Source organism: Tenrec ecaudatus, chromosome 2 (assembly GCF_050624435.1).
Source record: "Tenrec ecaudatus isolate mTenEca1 chromosome 2, mTenEca1.hap1, whole genome shotgun sequence".
In the NCBI taxonomy this organism is placed as follows: Eukaryota; Metazoa; Chordata; class Mammalia; order Afrosoricida; family Tenrecidae; genus Tenrec; species Tenrec ecaudatus.
This window is the reverse complement of record NC_134531.1, coordinates 34,660,588-34,681,356: the sequence shown is the minus strand read 5'-3', so window position 1 is coordinate 34,681,356 and position 20,769 is coordinate 34,660,588. Positions and strand designations below refer to the sequence as shown.

The 20,769-nt window shown below is 38.6% G+C and overlaps 1 protein-coding gene and 1 pseudogene across 5 annotated transcripts in view; both read left to right on the top strand.

Annotated features, from left to right (window-relative positions):
* LMBRD2 (LMBR1 domain containing 2) overlaps window positions 1-20,769 on the top strand; it is a 66,835-nt gene that overhangs the window by 21,462 nt on the left and 24,604 nt on the right. For all 5 annotated transcript variants that reach the window (XM_075540934.1, XM_075540933.1, XM_075540931.1 and 2 more), the window contains exons 5-10: window positions 1,368-1,535; window positions 3,396-3,606; window positions 12,708-12,782; window positions 14,946-15,059; window positions 15,443-15,626; window positions 20,253-20,434. In XM_075540934.1, coding sequence (XP_075397049.1) covers window positions 1,368-1,535; window positions 3,396-3,606; window positions 12,708-12,782; window positions 14,946-15,059; window positions 15,443-15,626; window positions 20,253-20,434 — 934 coding nt within the window. The remainder of the gene's footprint in view (window positions 1-1,367; window positions 1,536-3,395; window positions 3,607-12,707; window positions 12,783-14,945; window positions 15,060-15,442; window positions 15,627-20,252; window positions 20,435-20,769) is intronic.
* Window positions 15,641-19,213, top strand: LOC142438908 (ubiquitin-conjugating enzyme E2 N pseudogene; annotated as a pseudogene).

Here is a 20,769-nt window from a genome sequence, read left to right as displayed (position 1 = left end):
TATAAATACTAGAGCACATTTGAGATGAAGTTTCCCCATCCTTCCTTCTAAGGGCACTGTGGCCTTACTTCTAGAAGTCCATGGTACTTTCAACATGCTTCTCCAGCACCACAGCTCAAACACTTTAATTCTTCAGTCTTCCTTATTCAGTGTCCAACGTTCACGTCATACGAGACAATTGAGAATACTGTGGCTACGATTAGGCACACCTTAGTCTTCAAAGAAACATCCTTGTCTTTCAACACGTTAAAGAAAGTCTTGTGAAGCAGAATTGCTCGATGCAGTACTTTCTTCTTGTGACTGCTGTTTCCATGTGCATTGACAGTGGATCTAATCAAGTTGAAATCCTTGACAACTTCATTTTTCCCTCCATTTATCATGATGTTACCTATTGGTCCAGTTGTGAAGATTATAGTGTTCTTTACATTGAGTTGTGATCCACACTGAAGGCTTCAATCCTGATCTTCATCAGCCAGTGCTTCAAGTCCTCACTTGCAGCAAACATGGTTATGTCATCTGCATATTATAGGTTGTTACTAAAGAGTTACAGTCTCAGAAATCCATGAGGCGTTTCCTACTCTGACCAATAGGGTTTCTGTGAGTCAGAATCAAGTCCATGGTAGGGAGTGTGGTTTGAGTTATGCTGGTCTGACACCCAATTCCAGTGTAGCTCCTTCTGAATGTCCCCTAGGTTCTTCAAAATGTTGGCAACTTACCTCCATTCCTGCTTATTACACCTTCGCCCTCTCCCAACTCATTCCCAGTTTTGTTCTCCCTCAAGGTCGTCTACATGCTGCATCCTTATTAATCTTTTTAAGGAAAAGACTCACTGCCATCAAGTCAGTGCCAACCCCTAGGACAGGGTAAACTGTCCTTGTGAGTTTTTGAGCGTGTAAATCTTTATGGGAATAAGAAGCGCCATCTACTAAGGAGCAGTGTTGAGTAACCACTGCTCTACCAGGGCTCCTCATTTTGAGAAAAGTAAAATTTTCTTAATTTTTGTTAAAAATTGTAATTTAATTTAATTCTTAATCTTAAAGACCTTCAATCTCCCGTTCTTCATTACTGTTCTTTGGATGTCATCCAAACTCTTCAAAAAGGCTGTAGAAGCCTTTGTTGGTACTCACTGTAAGTCTCTAATTCTGCTGCTGGTGGTCATTGTGGCTTTTCTTTCTTTGTTCTCCCCCAAATTTAATATAGATAAATATAGATAATATAGATAAGCCTGGCATCATTTACTCAGCATTAATATTTATTAGTGAAAAGTAATGCATACTAAAATGAGATTCATGTACATAGGGAATTTTTTATTATGCACACATCAGTTGTCTTATTTTGTGTAATCCTGTTCTTTTTCGACCACTTAGGATCCTGTTGCCCTTCATGCAGTCGTATGCAAGGTCAGGAGGGTTTTCCATCACTGGGAAGATCAAAACGGCCCTGATCGAGAATGCCATCTATTATGGCACCTATTTGCTGATTTTTGGAGCATTTTTAATTTATGTAGCTGTAAACCCACATTTGCACTTAGAATGGTAAGAAAATTAGTCTTCTTAACATTGTTCTGCATGTTTGCACTTTTTACAAACTCATCTCTATCTCACTTGTGTGGGTAAGTAGACATTTTTTTCCTCATTTATTGGGAGCTCGTACAATTCTTATCACAATCTATACATTCATCTGTGTGTCAAGCACTTTTGTACCTTTTTTGCCATCATCATTCTCAAAACATTTTCTTTCCACTTGAGTCCTTGGTATCAGCTTCTCATTTTTCCCTTCTCTATCTGCTCCTCTCCCTCATGAACCCTTGATATTTGTAAATAATTATTATTTTGCCATGTCTTACACGGTTTGATGTCTCCCTTCACCCACTGGGTAAGTAGACATGTTATCAAGAAACAGAAAAGTTATGTTTTATAGATTCTCTAAAACGATAACCTGATAATCCATATTACTAAGAAATAAAATATAAACATAGGTTCCCCAACTTATTTAGCCTACTGCCCCCCTATTTTAGAAGAAAGAATTACTTCCTGCTGGCCATTAAAAACGTTTGTACTATTGCTCATAATCCAGGATTAAGTATAGGTGTCTGCTTTTGTAGCCCCCAACTGGATCTTTTCAGCAACCTTCAGGGGGCAGGATTGTCCACTTTGGGAAGCACAATTACAGAATGACATCCTTAAATAAACTTCAACAAGTTCATGGAAAAGTGGAATTGAAAAGTAATGGAATTTCTCCATGGACTTCTTAAAGCCCTCTCATACAATCATTAGATAAATGACTAATACTTTGTTTCATATCTTCTATTCTTCCTGGTTATTCTTTGGATGTAGTCCGGACTCTTCCAAAAGGCTTTGGGGGCCTTTCTTGAGATGCCTTGTAAGGCACTCCTTCTGATGCTGAGGGTCTCTGGTGGCCTCCCTTGCCCCTATCATTTTTGGCATAGGATTTCACATTTTGTACATAATAAGGTGTTTTATTTTATGCTGCTTGCTTTTCTGTGGGATTGAAATATTTTTCCTCTTGTATTGGCCATAGTTTTGGAGCATATTTGTCTTTATTGTTCTCTTAAATTTAGACAGGATCATAAAAGTGGTATCTGTATTATACTAGGGATTTCTAATGACTTGAAGAGCTAGATTTAAAATTCAGGAATAGCTCACAACTGTATTTTTGAAGTTTGAGTAAATTTGCTGCAACGTGAAGTAGTTTAAACTTTTTCAATTTTCAGACTTCTCTTGGTTAATTTGAAAAAGACCACTTAGTGAAAAAAATGTGCATTCTTAGGGAAAATATGTATAAGGGGACTTCCAAAAGTTCATGGAAAATTTCTCCTTTGATTCTCCCTTTCTAAAAATGTTTTGAATGCTCTTCATATGTATTTTTGCCGTGAACTACCTTAGAGATTCTAATTTTAATTATAAAGGAATTAGTGTTTGAGATTATGCACACATCAATTGTATTATTTTGTTGAAACTTTTTTTATGACCACCTGGGATCCTGTTGCCCTTCATAGATGCCATCGAATTGATTCCAACTCATAGTGACCCAATAGAACTGAGTAGATCTATCCCTGTGGGTTCTAAAACTGTGAAACTTTATGGGAATAGAAAGCCTCATCTTTCTCTCTCAGAGTGGCTGGTGGTATCAAACTGCTCAGCTTATGGTTAGCAGCCCAATGGGTAATGCACTATACCACCATTCAAACACACGGATTAGCTCTGTTTTTAAAAGAGTAGCTGAGAATTTGAAGGTCTGGTCTATTATATCTAAATCCCAGTCATTCTGTGGGACAGTTGTGTTCTGAAAAATCACCTAATGTTATTTAGCCTCATTGTACATTTTTGTAGTAAAAATGGATCCCAGCATGCGACCTGCGTTTTCTTTCTTAGGAACCAGCTGCAGACAATTGGAATAGCTGCTGCGAATACCTGGGGTCTGTTTCTTCTCGTGCTGCTCTTGGGATACGGCTTGGTGGAAATCCCTCGTTCATACTGGAATGGAGCAAAAAAGGGTTACCTGCTTATGAAGACTTATTTTAAGGCCGCCAAACTGATGACGGAGAAAGCAGATGCAGAGGAAAACTTAGAAGACATCATGGAGGTCAGTAAGTTAAACCTTACAAGCAAAAATCAGCGCATTACATTTGTTTTATCTCCAACACAAATTCTCTAATTGCATTTGTTTTATTTCCAAACACAAATTCTCTAATTGCTAGGCTCTACAATTCATTGCAGTGGCCACGCAGAGCTCACAGACATAGCTTGCCATAATGGGGTTTATTGCGGAAGTTAATGGAAATGGAAGTGCTCAGAATACAGTTGTTTAGTCAGGACATGTTACAAAATTCTTTTGGTTCTACTTAATGCCCACTCCTCTGTAAGCCTCAACTCAAGGACACTCAGCTCCAGCTCCATGGGGTAGTGAACCCAGCTTCCTAATTAAGTGTCCAGAGGCAGCCCACCCACAAGCCAACCACCTGCCCAAAGGCATTCAAATCTACTTGCTCTGTGTTCTGGAAAGTCTACCATTCTGTTTCATGTTCTGGCTCCTGGCTCTGCTACTGCTGCTTTTCTAGGTCATGGAGGCTTATGCACAGGGATCTCAGGGTCCAGAGGCCATGGTCTCCTGTTAGGTCTTGCTGGTAGTGAGATTCCCCCATCCAAATTCTGAGAGGGCTCATTTAATATGCAGCAGGGATGGCAATCACTGTGAATTCTGTCAACAAGCACTCACAACTCAAGTCTATCAGTATTGTCCCCTATCTTCTTCTATTCAAACCCATCAGGAAAAGTTCAAGTGGTCAGAGATACAGGGACCAAGGCTAGAAGAGCCACATGAAATAGTCACTGCCCTGAGCATGATACTTTCTTCCCATTGTTTATTTGTTATTGTTGTTGTTAATGTACTGATAGGCTTTACATTGCCAGTGTGTCATATGAAATCCTACAGGCTGACTCATCCAGAATGACTTCCTGTTGGTAGTTAAATCTCCTGAGTAGTCCTTTTTATCTTCTACGTGACAAAGACAGGAGTTATGCCTATTGTCTTGTCTTGGGTTAATTTTTAATTGTGTCCCTTTTCATTCTAAAGAGAACCCTAGATTGTTGTTGGGTACCTTTGAGTCAATTCTGACTCATCTCTGCTGTGTGTGATACAGGAGAACTGCCCAATGGGCTTTCTGTAGCTTTAGTCTTTGTGAGAGCACATCCAGAACTTTTCTCCCAAAGAGATGCAAGTAGATTCCAACCATTGACCTTTCAGATAGTAGCGTTGTGCTTAACTGTTATGCCCAAAGTGTAGGTTACTTGCTAAATTAAGTGGTTACCCTGACAGAGTGGAAAATAAACTTCTTCCTGAAAATTTAGCCTAAAGTAATCTCACCAACTAAGTGTGGAAACTTTCCAGAATAATTTGCATAGGGATTGTATGTCGAGTTTTGTTTCCTGAATCCAAATAAAGCATTGGAGTTTATTCTCTAATAAAATGGGACTGTTCAAAAGACAAATTTCAATAAAGTCCACAAAAAATGTAGACCAAATTTTGAAATGTTGCTTCATAAAATAATTGGGTTATGGATTTTACAAGAGGTTATTATAGGGACCTTATATTTTTGCTCCTCTGTAAAAATAAATTACTTTTCAAAGTAAAGTCTCATATTGCAAGTTCCTTATTCCTGATAGGAAAAATCGACCAATGTGAGAAAGACACAAAATAAGAATGGAGAGCCAAACACGGGCCAGATGATGTTCTTGTATGCTACATTAAAAGATTTTGGAGGCTTTTTTTTAATTATAGTTCCAGGATCCAAGAATAACCTATTCAAACGTTTTGCACTATTCAAACCATTTTTATGTGAACAAATCAGTGACATTAAGCACATTTTACCATGTTGCACAATGAAAACCTTTTCATCACCTTAACTAGAAACTCGTTACCCCATGAACATACTCTCATCCCCTCCTCCCTCATCCCCCAGTGACCACTTTTGTGTCTATGTATTTCTTTGTTCTAGATAGTTCATGTAAGTGAGAAACAATATCATTTGTTCTTTTGGGTCTGACTTATTTTCCAACTTATTTCACTTAGTTTAATGTTTCAAAGGTTCATGCATATCATAGCATGTATCAAAGCTTTATTTCTTTGTATATCTGAATCACACACACTCTTTATTTTGTCTGTTCATTCATTGACAGGCATTAAGTATTTTTTTCTACCTTTTAATAGCCTTTCATCATTACATTCATTGCCTCTCGTTTCTGGTTTTGAGAGGCTGTTCCACAACTCCCGAAATGGACAGTCCTCTGTTTTCTTCAGCTGAGTCCTGCTCCTTAGTCATAGCATTAAGGAGAAGTCACTCCTCTGGGAGACTTGATCTGCTCTCTAAGGCTCTTAAAGCACTCAGCAACCGCATGTTAAGAGGATGCATAGGCGAACACATGGATGAATGGGCTTTGAATGCACATTTTTATGTTGACTTCAGTATTGATTTCCTACAAAATATAAGAAATGTGGCAAAAATATTTGAAAACATAGGAGCAAATATCTTATAAATAATATTCAATTGTGTAAGCACGGAAGAGGCATGGTCCTGTATATAGTTAAAGATTATCAGTCTGATAGCAATTTGCAGATTTATACTTTAGGAAGGAGAGCATGGGACAAGTATGAGAATAATTTGAGAAAACTTTGTAAATACACTGGTTTTGATTATATTTTTTAACATATTACAAAGTTCATTGGCTTTTAGGGGAGATTGTTTATTTGAAATACAAATTTTCATTTAATCCCCCAACGGTACTTTGCAAAATTCAGTGTGATGTTTTTGTAATATGCCTCTCACTGAAATTAATAGATGTCGGTGTGTCTTTTCTTTTTCTTTGAATCATTAACAGAACATGTGAGTCATATCAAACTTTTGAAAATGTATTTGCTAAATATCCTAAGAGGTCACTTCTACTTTGTTTTTTCTAGGTAGTGACTTTTAGTGAAGAAGAAACAGCTAATAATTTCTGTTGAAAATTGCCTGTTGATCTGCTCGCAGAGTAGACGCTGTTTGACTTGCTTAGTAAAGAATCGATGAGGCGCAGTAGTGACCATGTTTAATGTTAGGTTCTTTGAAATAAGAGTGGAGCCACTATTTCAAATACTTCCCCATACTTAATACAAACTTTTAAAGCAATCTTGAATTTGCCATAGCAAAACATATTTTAACAGTTAACTATCTTAGCGCTTGTTTTTTGTTTAATATAGCTAAATAATTGAAAGGAAAAGTATATTTCATATATAATATGTAACCAGGCTATATAATTTATATTCAAATTAGGATTAATGTGTGCTAATCAGTGAGCTGTCTTTAAGGAAGTTTGATCTTTTCTGCTTTGTCTCGCTCAGGGACCTTAAGCTGAACCCTTAGCAGCGTGCTCGAGTGCAATGACTTTTCTTCACCCCGACTTAAGGCTTTCTTGCCCCCCTGATTCCCTTTCCTCTGTCACCATTCTAGCTTTCTTGGAATTTCTTGTTCTCTTCTGTCTGGAGGCTTTCCTTCGGCTGTCCTTCTGTCAGGATTATTCTTCCCTCTCCTTTTTGTTGACATAAAGTTATCGACCCTCCTGTAACTTCATGAGGCGGGAGGATGAGACTCACCATCAGCTGCAGCCCTTGGCTGAATCCTCTGAGGCAGAGTCAAGCATGCCTCTACCCTCCAACCTTCTGACAATTTCTGACAGCAGCCATCCCTCTCGTGAGATTCTTTACATCTGCACAGAACTCACAGCCCTACTCATAATTAGTGGGGTTCTTAGAGAAATCAACAGGATACAATTCAGCATCAGAAATGCTCAGGATTCAACTCTTTTCAGGACAGTCTTAGCCATACCTGCAGGCATGCCTCTGTCTCCCTCTGTGACCCTTGGTCTGTGCCCTGGAATGTTATGGAACACTTTTAGTGCTGCTGGTAAATGCCCCTAAGGCACTGTCTCTACTGTGAGCCTTAGCCTAAAGACACTTACTTGATTCTAGCTCCTGAGTCAGCAAATTAACTCCTCCAATTAAATGCCTTCAGTTACCTCATTCTGCAAGCAAGCCCTTGGCAAAAGGCTCTGTTTTACTTGATCTATAGGCTGGGGAGCCCACCATTCTGTCTTATGCTCTGCTATCATCCTTTGATGCCACCACTAATGTCTTGGATTTGGGGTTCAGTGCAGAGGGATCTCAGGGTCCAAAGGATGCACTCCATTCCTGGTTGTTTCTTCATGGTACTGAGATCCTCCCTCCTGCTGCTTAGTGACTCATTTAATAACCAGCCAGATGGCAAAATTGACCAGTCACCACATTAGAGGTCCAAATTTTTACCATCAGTATTAACATTCATACACAACTGAATCATGTAATCCTATGAACATCTTTCTCCACCTTCTCTTTTGTAGGCCCATCAGATTAAAAAAAGGTTTGGTAACAGTTATACAAAGGCTATTTCCAGAAGAGCCATATCAAGTTATTCACTGCATCATAATTGACTAATTCTTTCTCATTCTTTTTATTTGAATTTACCGATCAGTTCACTAGAACGCCTCCCACACTCCTCATCACACATCCTAGAAAGGAGAAGTGATGTTGGTGCACGTCTGTCTTCCTTGTACCTGCACTAAGGCACTCTGGTGGCACTGTGGGTTAGGTGCTGGACTGCTAAAGGCAGCGACGCCAGCCACTCCACAGGAGAAAGATGAGACAGACTGTCTGCTCTCATCATGATTTACAGCCTTGGAAACACCATAGAACACGTCTGCTCAACTGACAGAGTTGCTGTAAGTCAGAATGGACTTGAGGGCAGTAGATTTGGTGGTTTTCAGTTTGTGTCTTTACAAAGGTGGTGTGTACATGGGACATATCTCCTACCCACGGGATTTCTTCCTTGCTGCCGCCCCCATCAAGTTTACTCTGAAGCACTGCCTGTCCTGTGCCATCTCTATGATGGTTGGCATATTTGAGCCCATTGTGACTGTCATGCATTGCCTTCCAACCTACGGGACTCTTCTTCAAGCTTATACTGAGCACTATTTCGTTGCACTTCATACGGTTTTCACTGGTGCATTTTCAAAAGTAGATTGCCAGGCCTTTCTGCTCTTTATCAGGAATCTCTATGTAACCTCTCCACCATGGGTGATGCTGGAGGTTTCTGAAATACCAGTGGCATAACATCCAGCATTCAGCAACATAGTGACCACCACCTGCACCAAACTGATGAATGGGTGTGGACTGGCTTGTTTCTTTTTTTAAATTAAAAAATAAAGGCAAAAGAGGTTTTTCTGAAAGATCTAGTGATTGCAAATCAGGGTAGCACAGAACAACTAGGGAGTTTCAGAAGGCTCCCTGAGCCTACTTGCTTATAGGTTATAAAATCAAAATGAGTCAGTGTACCTGTTGCTACTATCATGCTGTATAACATGAATATACAAGGGGTAACCCCCACAAAATGGGGAGAAGTTCCAGTATGCATTTCCCCCTAGGCCAGCATGGGGCAACTTGCTCTGAGTTAGTGCCCCCAGTTGTTTTGCCTGCACAGGCTCTCTCTAGTTCAGTGATTTTTTTTTTTCATAAAAGCAGTTGCACCTGAACCTTGTTTTTTGTGATCACCGATTTAAGAGAACAGCATGCAGCTGTGAAATTTTGTTTGATGCAATTAAAATCTTTATAGAGATTTGATTGGTAAATTCAGGAGAGTAAATTCTAATAGATTAGATTAGATTACTAGGTCTAGAATATGCATACTCTATTCTGACCCAGCATAGAAGATACATATTTCATATTTCAATAGCCTTTGCTAAATTATTCTTTAAATAGCCTATGTTGCTTTTTACTGTGCATACAGGTAGCCATTCCACATAACCTCATTAAATGATACCAACATTTTGACAATCTTGCCTGGAAACGCTTCTTAGGTTTTAAATCTGTCATTGTATTAAGTGAACTTAACAATTTTTTTTCAAACATTTATTGACAAGTTATACATTTTTATGGCCATTTTTATATTGATTTGTAAAGCTCTTAACAAAAGTAAGGATAGTAATTCTTATCATATAAATTGTTTTTCATGACTTTCTCTCTAGTCCAAGTGATTTCCATGAGTTTAGTTTATTAGATAATCTTTCAGTTTGCACAAATGTTTATTATAGATCTTTGTTTACTAAGGATGCAATGTCACAGAGAGGGAATAGCCAGGAATGGGGTGTGGCGGGTGCTTTGCAATGCCAGGGACAGGCTTCACAAATTCCTGAGACTCTTCTGTAACTGGTCAGGAGGCAGGCTTAGTCAACGTTTGGTCTTTTTCTCATGTGGCCACCAGAGCCACTCTTGGATAAAGAGGAACTTTGCGGATTTGCCACACCTGTTGCTGCAGTAGTTCATTCCTGTGGAACAACCTTCATTTCTTGACCTCTGATTAAGGCAAAACCTTTGGGGACCACTGGGCAGGCAGACGCCAGGTTTGTGTTGTTCTGTAGAGGAAGGCCTTCAATTAGTGCAGGCCATCTCCATCTCCAAAAGTGCGGAAAGCCACACAATTGCAACTGTGCCTGTCTTCATGTTGGCCTGTGGTGCACTCCACTTTGGTTCTGTATTTCTTGAAGCCATTCTATATATTACAATCAGCCAGAATGTTCCTTTTAAAAAGTACGTTTAATTTTTTTTTTTTTAGAAGTGGAAGGGGGAAGAAAAGGATGAAGGGAAAGGTCATGTGTCACAATAGAGAGATCTACAAAAGGTGATAGAAGCATCTGCACAAGAAAGATGATAGAGCCGGCAGAGAGAACATGATCCTGCAAGAGGGATGATCCACAGCTAGATGCGTGCATGGTCACCCAGGCGGAACAGGTGTGAGAAGCAGTGTAGGCGTACACTCATGAATATAGATAGGTTTAAGAGAGGTTTTATAGAGAGCCATGAATGTGATGGAGCATACAATGTTCACAATTACAAAAACTTCTTAGATATAATGAAATACCTTGAGGGAATGAGTTTCTAGGCTTGGGGGCTCAGGATCATAGTTCCTGAGGACTTGGCATAACAGTTCACACAGAGAGTGTTCTACATACTACTTTGGTGAGTAGTTACTGGTGTCTTAAAAGCTGATGCGTGACCATGTGAGGTCCAACTAGTGGTCTGGTACACTAACAGACCCCACAAACATCAGTCTCTATGACCCCGATACCGAAGTGGACAGTGCTCAGTTACCACCACCAACTTCTCTGAAAAGAGTCACGTCAGAAGTTCCTGGGTAAAATGAAAGGATGTGGGGAATATGGAACAGAAAAGAGACCCAACTTACTGGTCAGAGAGAGACTGGTGGATTCTGCAAGATTATGGCCTTTAACCACCCATCAGTTCTGGAATTGAACTCTCTGCATATTAGAATCATCAACCATCTAAGATGAAAAGTTTGGCACTTACCTAAGGACAAAAATCAGAGTGTTAGAAGAGAAGGAGGTATGGGAAAAGGGGAAAATCGAGACTTGATAGACGTGCAGTAAATGACAGTACATTGAAGGGATTGCAGTGGATCAGTTGAAGCAACATGTATGAATTATTGAGCATAAAACTGTTGATCTGCTCTGGAAGCTTTCACCTAACCCCAGTGAAACGTGTTTTCAAAGAAAACGTTGTTCTTTTAAAAGTACTGATCTTTGGATCCTTAAGGTCTCTCCTACCTCCCAGCCTTTGAACATGCTATTTCTTCTACCTACAACAGTGGTTCCAATGGATATTCAAGGATATTGTGTGATGCCTTTGAGGACATCCTGGTTCCAAAGATTCCCCTCTTCGCTCCTTTTGTGTCTTTTCTCCACATTAAATTGCATATTAAATGATCTTATCCAAACTGCAATATCAGACGAAGACCTATAATAGCTGGTCTTTTTTCTCCTGTGCTCCAATATGGCCTGTGGTATCCTTACACCTTCAGTGCCTGGCCCATAGTGTGGTCTTTTTTTTTTTTTTTTTAAGTTTCATTGCCACATAATCCACTTATGATACAATTCAGTAGTTAAGTCACACCAAGAAGTGTTGTACACTATCATGTTTAGAACATTTTTCTTTCTTGTATTCAATTGTTATTAGCTCTACATTCCCCATTTCCCCACAATCTCCCCTACCACACCCCAAAACTCACTGAAATCAAGCTGATGCCTCATAGTGACCCTATAGGACAGAGTAGAACTGCCCTATCTCTGTTTCTATAGGTTTACCTATCTTGGATTTCATATACAGAAAAACATACAAAAATAACAATAATAAAGTAAAAGAGAAAAAAATCAATAGAAAAAAATAAAGCACAAAATATTAAAAATTAGAACAAATTCTAAATGGCTCAAAAGGGAGATCAAATGATAGAAATGTTCATTTTTAACTTCTGTCTGCAGTACTCCACTTTCTAATCCACTCTGCATAATGGCAGTGCTGTTCACATCCCCAGTCTGTGGTCAAAGGGGATTCACCTTGGCTTAATCTACGTGTATTTCCCTTTACTTTTTTTTTTAACTGAAACAACTTTAAAATGGGTCAAAAGGGATATCAAATGATAAGATACTACAGTTTAACCCAACGCTATCTGCCATAATTGACTTTACACTACTTTCTGTCTGATAACAAGACTACTCACATCCCTCCCTCAACCATGGTGTGCTCTTAAAAAGTGAGTGTTGGATGAGCATGCATTGTCATGCTTTAAAATACTCTCCTATTGGAAAGGAGCGACCATTTTGTGACATCGTTACCGTTTGTGCTCTGTCTGGGTTCCTCACTGTATGTTGGGTAATGGGATAGATAACTAATTGCCCTTTGAGTGAGCAAAGTCTCTAAAAGAATACAATAATTCTGTTATTTTTCAGATAATGCATAGAGGATTGCAAGGTTTATCTGGCCCTGTACGAACTTTTTTATAATGCTTATTCATCTTTGCATACCAAGTAGCCAAATGGTAAGAGAGTAAATCTAGAAAATAATAAAAAGTGTGAAAGTATAAATAAAGCTATTCAAGGGATGGATTTGTTTACTTGTGTCCTTAGGGAGTTTCATTCAGTCAAAGGATTCTATGTGTGTAGTAAGTAATTTGGGTTGAAGTTGAACTTGTCAGAATATATCTAATCCCAGTGTAGTCTTTTCCTTTAAGTGCCTGGGTCACAGAACTTAAGTTTCTTACTGTTTTATAGGAGGTTCGTAAAGTGAATGAAAGCATCAAGTATAACCACCCATTGAGAAAATGTGTTGATACAATACTAAAAAAGGTATGTATTTTCTTTTGAAATATAAATTTATGTGATATTGCAATAAAAGCACCAGAAACGATTGAGAATACGTTATAGCTGAGGTCTTCTGACTTCTTTCCATTGCAGAGAAATCTTAACAATAGCCAGTTATTCTTTATATACACAACGTTATTTTGTATTACAAGTTCACGCTAATTATTGGCAGTATTTTTCATTGAAGATTACGGGGTAGAAGTGATGTTGAGGAAGATATAATAATTACAGTAACAGATTTTACAGTCTATCAAAATGTCTTTGTCAGTGGTCACTAAGGACATCGAAGCTAGTCCTGTCAATCAGCTAATATATGCCATTTAATAACAGCATGAGATATTTATTATTAAATAACATGAGCTATGTAAAAAGCCATATAATTAAGACGTGGATTCACTGGTAGAATACTAGGGGGCAGTCATATACTTTTACAAAAGGTCCTTCTAGGAGATCCACCATTGTCTTTTATGCTTCCACAGACCCACTGAAATCGTTCTCTTCCTATGCTTAAAGCCTATTGTATTGATGAGTAACTTATGTTTCTTTCCTCTAAGATGATTGTCATGAGCATCTAGTCTCAATTTCTCTCACATTTACTGTTTTTTAAGACTTATTCAAGCAAACTAAATAACCTGCACAAGTTTAATATGGATAATAAATGCTAGTAGTTGTAGAAATTACTCTAAATCTTGTATTTGTTTCTCTATTATGTTTTTCAAAAAGTTAGCATCTTAGAGTTGTCACAAGTCTTCATTATTAAGCTATGAAAATAATCCTCAAATACTAGTTGTTGCCTCATGTAGATAAGATCCCTACTCCTACTAGTCCAATAGTGAGTTTAAAGATTAATAGAGATAAAAAGAAAGTGTCTGTGCTCAGAAATCCATTCATCTTTCAAAATATTGTCAAGAAATTGTTAGTATGATGTGTTAATCTGGTAGGCATGGTGTGATGTGGTGAATAATAGTTAATGAAAGTTTCGCTCTATCACCAACCTCCACTGCGTAAATAGTGTCCAATGATAAGAGTTTAACCTGTACAAGTCAACAAGTTAAACTTTACAGTTTGTACCTGGGCTACACTTGTATAATGTCCTGGTTTAAATGAAACAACGTTGGCTAAATTAATGACAGTGTCAGTAGAATTACCTTATGCCCCAGGCAGATGATAGATAATGTTCTCTAACATAAAATGATCATGATGTATCTAAAGTGAACCAGAGACATATATAAACCATAGATGTGTGAATGGATTTTGGACTAATGTTTGATTCTGGCCCCAAGCTAAGAACATTTAGTTCTTATGACATGACCCTGCTTGATATTGGCCCTCAGGAAGAGATCACTGAAGATATGGGTGCTATAGCAAAGTATGGTGAAGAAATTAGATGGTTCCCAGCTACTCAAAAAAATAGCACCTAGGGTCTTAAAGGCTTGTGTTCGAACAAGCTGCCATCTCAGTGAGGTATGTCAACTAGGCCAACACAGGAAAAGCACACCAGCCTGTGTGATCCAAGATTGTGAACGATAAAATCCAAACCAGCAGGAAAGAATAGTATCAGAGCTTAACTGTGAACAGTGGTTTGTGTGAGGAAATGGAGGACAGTGTGAACCCAAACTCCCACTGGCAGGGTGTACATGTGGATTCAAGTAAGCCTGTGATGCGTCCCCTCTGAGCATAGAATGGGGATGTGCATAGCCTGGGTGTCATGCAGCGTGCAGCAGTTACTTGTTCGCTTTGTTGTGTTATTCTAAGCGGTTTGTCTGTCTGTCTGTATGTGAAGTGCAGGGTGGGTAGAGCTATGGAGATGTTTACTGCATTGATGATTTCTTGGGCGATATGGCAGGGGAGTGTGGGGGAAGTTAAGGGCTGATGACAGTGAGTACAATAAAGAAGTAAACATTCTAAAATGGATTATGGAGATAATCGTTCAACTCTTTAATATGATTAAGCTATTGAATTATATGATATGTGAAATATATGCCAATAAAATTCTAAAAAATGTTGGCATGTAAAATTAAGTTACTTGGAGATGCCAAGATTTTTTATTTTGAGAAGTTTAAAGATAGCTACAATTTGAGAATTTCTAACAAAAATTTATCTTTTGGGAAATTAATCTTCTAAACATAATCTACCTATCATTTTCAGTGTCCTACAGAGTACCAGGAGAAAATGGGTAGGAACATGGATGACTATGAAGATTTTGATGAAAAACATAATGCCTACCCAAGTGAAAAAAGTCTCGTAAAATTGCATAAGCAGGTAACCTTATGGATTAAGTGCAGTTATTTTACTTATTGATGGTATAGTGAGGGTTTTCGTTAAATGAGTTGGAATCAACTCAGTAGCATTGGGGTTGGTTTTGGTCTGGTGGATCTGAAACACCCTCGGATTTTGCCATTATCGTTACTCTGTAGCGTGGTTTGGGTCTAACTTTGTGCTCTGCACAGGAGCACTGTTGCCGTTTGGGAAGAGAGGATTGGCAACTGAGCAGAATTGTCACATGTAGTACAGAGCATTCACCTCCCTGAGCACCCAGTCCATGCCACCCGCACTGCTTTGTTGTGACAAATGAAACGTGCCCTAGTGGGCATCTGAACCACTCTTGGATCAGAACCCTAATGGATATACACTGTCTCTTTTAGGTCATTTATTCCGCTCAGAGGCACCGTCGAACTCAAGTACAGTGGCAGATTCTTTTGGACCAAGCATTTCATCTAGAAGATGTAGCAAAAAATGAAGCCAGTGCAGCCCATCAGTTTGTTCACACCTTCCAGTCGCCAGAGCCAGAAAATCGGTTAACCCAGTACTTTTATAATCCCACTGTTGGTATGAACCTAGTTATATTCTCAACAATGTAGAGTTGAATTGTATTTGTATTAAGTACATTTAATTTGTACCTGTGGTAAGAATTGAGAGGGCTTTAGAAAGTTTGTGGGAAATGAAATGAAAAAATAAAGGAAATTTTCTAGAAACTTTTTAAAGCCCCCATCATATGTATCTGAGAAACTTTGCTTATGAAATATTTTACTCATCATAAATTATCAGTTTTCACTGTTACCTCACAAATAATTAAAATGTCTTACAAACATATTTGGATACTATATAAACATATTTGAAAAAAGAACAACTAACTCACTGCCATTGAGTAAAATCTGACTCATAACAACTCTGTACGACAGGACAGAATAGCTTTCCCTATGGGTTTCCAAGACTAACTCAATAGGAGTAGAAGGCCTCATTTTGCTCCCTACACAGCAGTTGGTGGTTTTGAACTACTGACCTTATGGTTAGTAGCCGAACGTATAACCCCTGCTCAATAATGTTTTATCACATTGAGTTTTTTTTATCTCATCGTAACATAACTGAGAAAGAATTTCCTTAAGAAATCCCCTTAGATAATTTTCATTCATCAGTTTATATACAAAATCTAGACCCACTTTTCATTTTTTACACTGTGATTATTTATTATATTTTTTAAATGTTATGAAATTTAGAAATTTTAAAATCTCAGACTAGCATAGCACAGTACTTAAACATTTTTATCTTAATTATTCAAACAGTTCACTTGATTCTCATTTCACTATGAAAACTTTTAAAGACCACATAAAGAACTCAGATAAATTCCTCAGGAAAGATCTGTTCTGAGTAAGTGAGGGAAGGATAGGCTGTTTTCATGAATTCAACAAACTCTGAAACACAAAAATGCAGTGTGCTTGGTGTCACTGAGGAAAACAGAAATCCCTGCACAGCTTTCTTCACCTTTTTGCTTATGCACCCGCTTTGTCTTCAGCAATCGTGTCAGGAAGGTGAGCATCATGGAATGCTAGTTTAATAGAACCAAGTGTTCTTGCATTGAGGGAGTACTTGAGTGGAGGCCCAGTGTCCATCTGCTACCTTAATACTAAACCTATAAATATATGCACAAAGATCTATTTTCCCCATCGTCATGTTTCCCCGTCGTCTATTTTCCCCATCGTCGCATTACATATGTACATGCCTCCTAGTTCTTTCTTTTATTTTCTTTTACTTTCCTCTTATCCCACTATCCTGTTTAGCCTTCATTGGGTTTCAGTAATTCCTCGCGGTTGCATTGCCCTTGATCAAACCCTACCAAGCCTCCCACACCCTCCTCGCCATTGATTTTGGATCACTTGTTCTTCCCTTGTTACAGCCATTTCTCTTTACCTTGAGTCACACCCCCATCAGTAAGTGACGATCTTCTTACACACTTTGGACATCATGCTTGGTAAAGTAGAGAGGTGGTGAAAAAGAAGGCCCTCAATGAGATGGGTTGGCACAATGGCTACAACAGTGAGCTCAGGCATAGGGACAATTGTGAGGATGGCGCAGAATCATGCGGCATGTCATTCTATTGTGGGTAGGGTAGCTGTGGGTCAGAATCAACTCAATGGCACCTGCAAACAACAGCAAGCTGGAAGTTCTGAGACTACTCAGCAAAACTGATTGTCTCTTCTGTGGTGTGCAGGCTCAGAGCTGGATCTAACCAGAAATAGGGAAATTGGAGAGTAATTATCACCAAAGACTATGGAATCTGAACTAGGGAAAGAAGGACATACAATATAGCATATGAGAATATGAAGTAACAAGTTAACAATTTAAAACAGAGTAAGTGGATTGTTAATCCAAGTGGATTCGGTGAAGTTGGAATCCTAGATGTAAGAATTGCTTGGGAAAAATGATAATGAAAATTGAGATTCTATGGAAGGGTTAGAGTATTAACAAGGAAAGGTTGGTTTAATATAGCATAGTGGTTACTCCTTGGGCTACAAACCACAAGATCAGCAGTTTGAAACCACTAGCCACTCCTCAGGAGAAAGAGGAGGTTTTCTACACCTGTTAAGAGTTACAGTCCGGGGAGGCAAGCAGAGCTAGAGACGAAGACGAGAGGCCAAAAGCCAGATCTGACAAGATGGCCAGGCTGCCCCGCAGGATTATCAAGGAAGCACAGCGTTTGCTAGCAGAACCCGTTCCTGGCATTAAAGCAGAACCACATGAGAGCAACGCCCGTTAATTTCATGTGGTCATCACTGGCGCACAGGATTCCCCCTTTGAGGGAGGGACTTTTGAACTATTCCTTCTGAAGAATACCCAAGGGCAGCTCCTAAAGTACGTTTCATGACCAAAATGTATCACCCTGATGTAGACAAGTTGGGAAGAATATGTTTAGATGTTTTGAAATATAAGTGGTCCCACAGCACGGCAGATCCGTACAGTTCTGCTATTGATGCAGGCTTTGTTAAGTGCTCCCAATCCAGATGATCCATTAGCAAATGAATGTAGCCAAGCAGTGAAGAACAGGAAGCCCCAAGCCCTAGAAACAGCTAGAGCGCAGTCTAGACTCTGTGCCAGGAATCATATTTAGGTGGATCTGATCATCAAGTGTGCATCACTTCTCCTGTTCTGCCAAGACTTCTTCCTTGTTTTGTTTGCATTTAATGGACACAGTCTTAGAACCATGATGGAATAAAAGCCCAGACATCTTCAGTCTTTTGGTGATTAAATGCACATTTGCAAAGCTGTGTTGTCCTGATTCACTGTTGTAAAGCATGAACAGAGACTACAAGTGTCATCTGGGTTGTTGTTCAATGTGGAAAAGCAGTGGCCCCTCTGCTTTTATCCATTTCCTCCCCCATCATGGTTAAGAATAAAGCACTGTGAAGGAAGGTAGTTGTCAGAGTTCGCTGCAGGGATGTGGGTGCTTTTCTTTATATTTTGAGGGGGGACAAGTAGCTTTCAATTTATGGGCTCCTTTACCCCCCTTTTCGGTGAGCTAATGGCATTGGTTCAAAGCAGCTAGCCAGTTGTTCTTTAGAAGATACCCTCTAGCCAAGTCTAACTTTATTTGGACACTGTAGTTGGACAAGCTTGATTGTTTGAACCAAAATGGGAACATTAAACATTACAGTCCTCACTGTTACCATTGTGACTTTGCTGTCAAGTGTAAACCCCTCACTTCAAAAAAAGGCCTGTGACCGTTGTGTGTGGCTTGTCTGGAAACTTCTGTAAATCTTATGTTTTAGTAAAATATTTTTTTGGTTTTCTAAAACAGAGTTACAGTCTCTGAAACCCACGGAGGCAGGTCGTCCTTGCCCTATAGGGTCACTATGAGTCAGAATCAACTTGATGGCAGTGGGTTATGGGAATTAATGGATGAGAAGAGATTCAGGAAATGAATGACCAACGTATTGGAGACTCCATTACTTACATGGAAATTGAAGTAATCAGAAATTAGACTGAGTTAAAAAATTATAATAAGTCAGAAGCTCAAATCTCCCATGGGGCAAATGACAGGAAAGCCTTTTCAATTTTATTAGCTTTTAGAACATTTTTCTAAATCTAAATTAGAGTGAGAAAATGTTGCCAGAAAAGTTACAAAAATATTTTCTATACCTTTTACCCAGATTATATTTTATCATCTTCATTTGCTTTATATTTTTCTTTATATATTTTTCACCTGAATATTTTGAGACTCCAAGCCAGCTGTGCATACACCTTTTTATGTCTAAGTGCATCAGCATGTACTTAAAACAAAAAACATTCTTTTCACAATGATACCCAGTAAGTGTTAATATTTGTGATTATGTGAGTAAATTATTAATTCATTGTTAAAAAGCATTAAAAAGATTATCACAGATTATATTATTAAAGTTACTTATTTGTAGAGTTATGTAATCATATAGATTTATTTGGATAATTGTTTACAAGCCTCTGCACCTAGTTTCATTATGATTTTTATTAGGATCAATAAATAAAATATTTGAAAAACAAGTAAAATAAAGACATTCTCTCACATAACCAAGAAAAATTATTAAAATCTATAAAATAACACTGATGTAAAACTATATGTAATCGATTGTCTTTATTCAGAGTTCTCTAATTGTCCCAATATCTTTGATAGAAACTGCCAAATCGTGCGTTTGATTCAGTCATCATGTCTCTTTAGTATCCTCTAATCCAGCAGTGTCTCAATATAGAAAATGCAATGCCTTCCAGTGGATTCTGCCTCAGCCACCTTATAAGACAGAGTAGATATAGGATTTTGAGACTAAATCTTTATGGAATGAGACTGCCATATATTGCTCCCAAGGAGCATCTGGTGGGTTTAAATTCTGACCTTTCAGTTGGCAGCCAAGAGTCCCTGACTTTGAATTTGACCTTGCAGTCTCTGTGTGATTAGAAGAATGCTCTGCATTTGGGGGAAAGGAGACTGCCCCCTTTGGTCATTTTCTCACTGTATCCTAGTAGACACACCAAATTTGCCCCATCTCTGGAGGTTATTTGGGTAGGGTGGTATCTGCCAGGTTCTTCCTCTATAAAATTACTATTTTTCTCTTTGTTACTAAGTATATAAGTATTGTAGGATAATATTGAATCCTTTAGGAGCTTTCCTAATCCCTTTCCACCTCCCCCCCCCCTTTTTTTTTTTTCCAGAATGGTACTGGGAATGCCTTTTCCGGCCGTGGTTCCATAGGATACTTGCTGTGATCTTGTCCATCTTCTCTGTGATTGTTGTGTGGTCAGAGTGCACCTTCTTTAGCACTAGACCTGTCTTATCCCTCTTTGCCGTCTTCATACAGCTGGCCGAAAAAACATACAACTATATTTATATCGAGGTCAGTGTAGCGCGTATTGTGGACATTCATAGTTAATCCTTAAGTCTTACAGCATTTCTTCGTATGGTTATTCTAGCCATAATAAAAGCACCAAAGTTGAAAGTGTTATAATTCAGACTGCTACAAATAAGCTTCCTCAGCTGACCCAGACTGCCTTTGAGGAAAGCTGAAAAGGTGTGAAGTAGTACAAAATTCTCTCGTGTAAATGCTTGGTCCCCTTTATGCCTGGGAAACGACGTCAGTTACAGTCTTGGAATGGAATGGGAAAACAGACTCGTGTCAGGTGGTAGATTTGAAACTTAGGGGTGAATGTAAATTCTTTTTTCATAATTTCA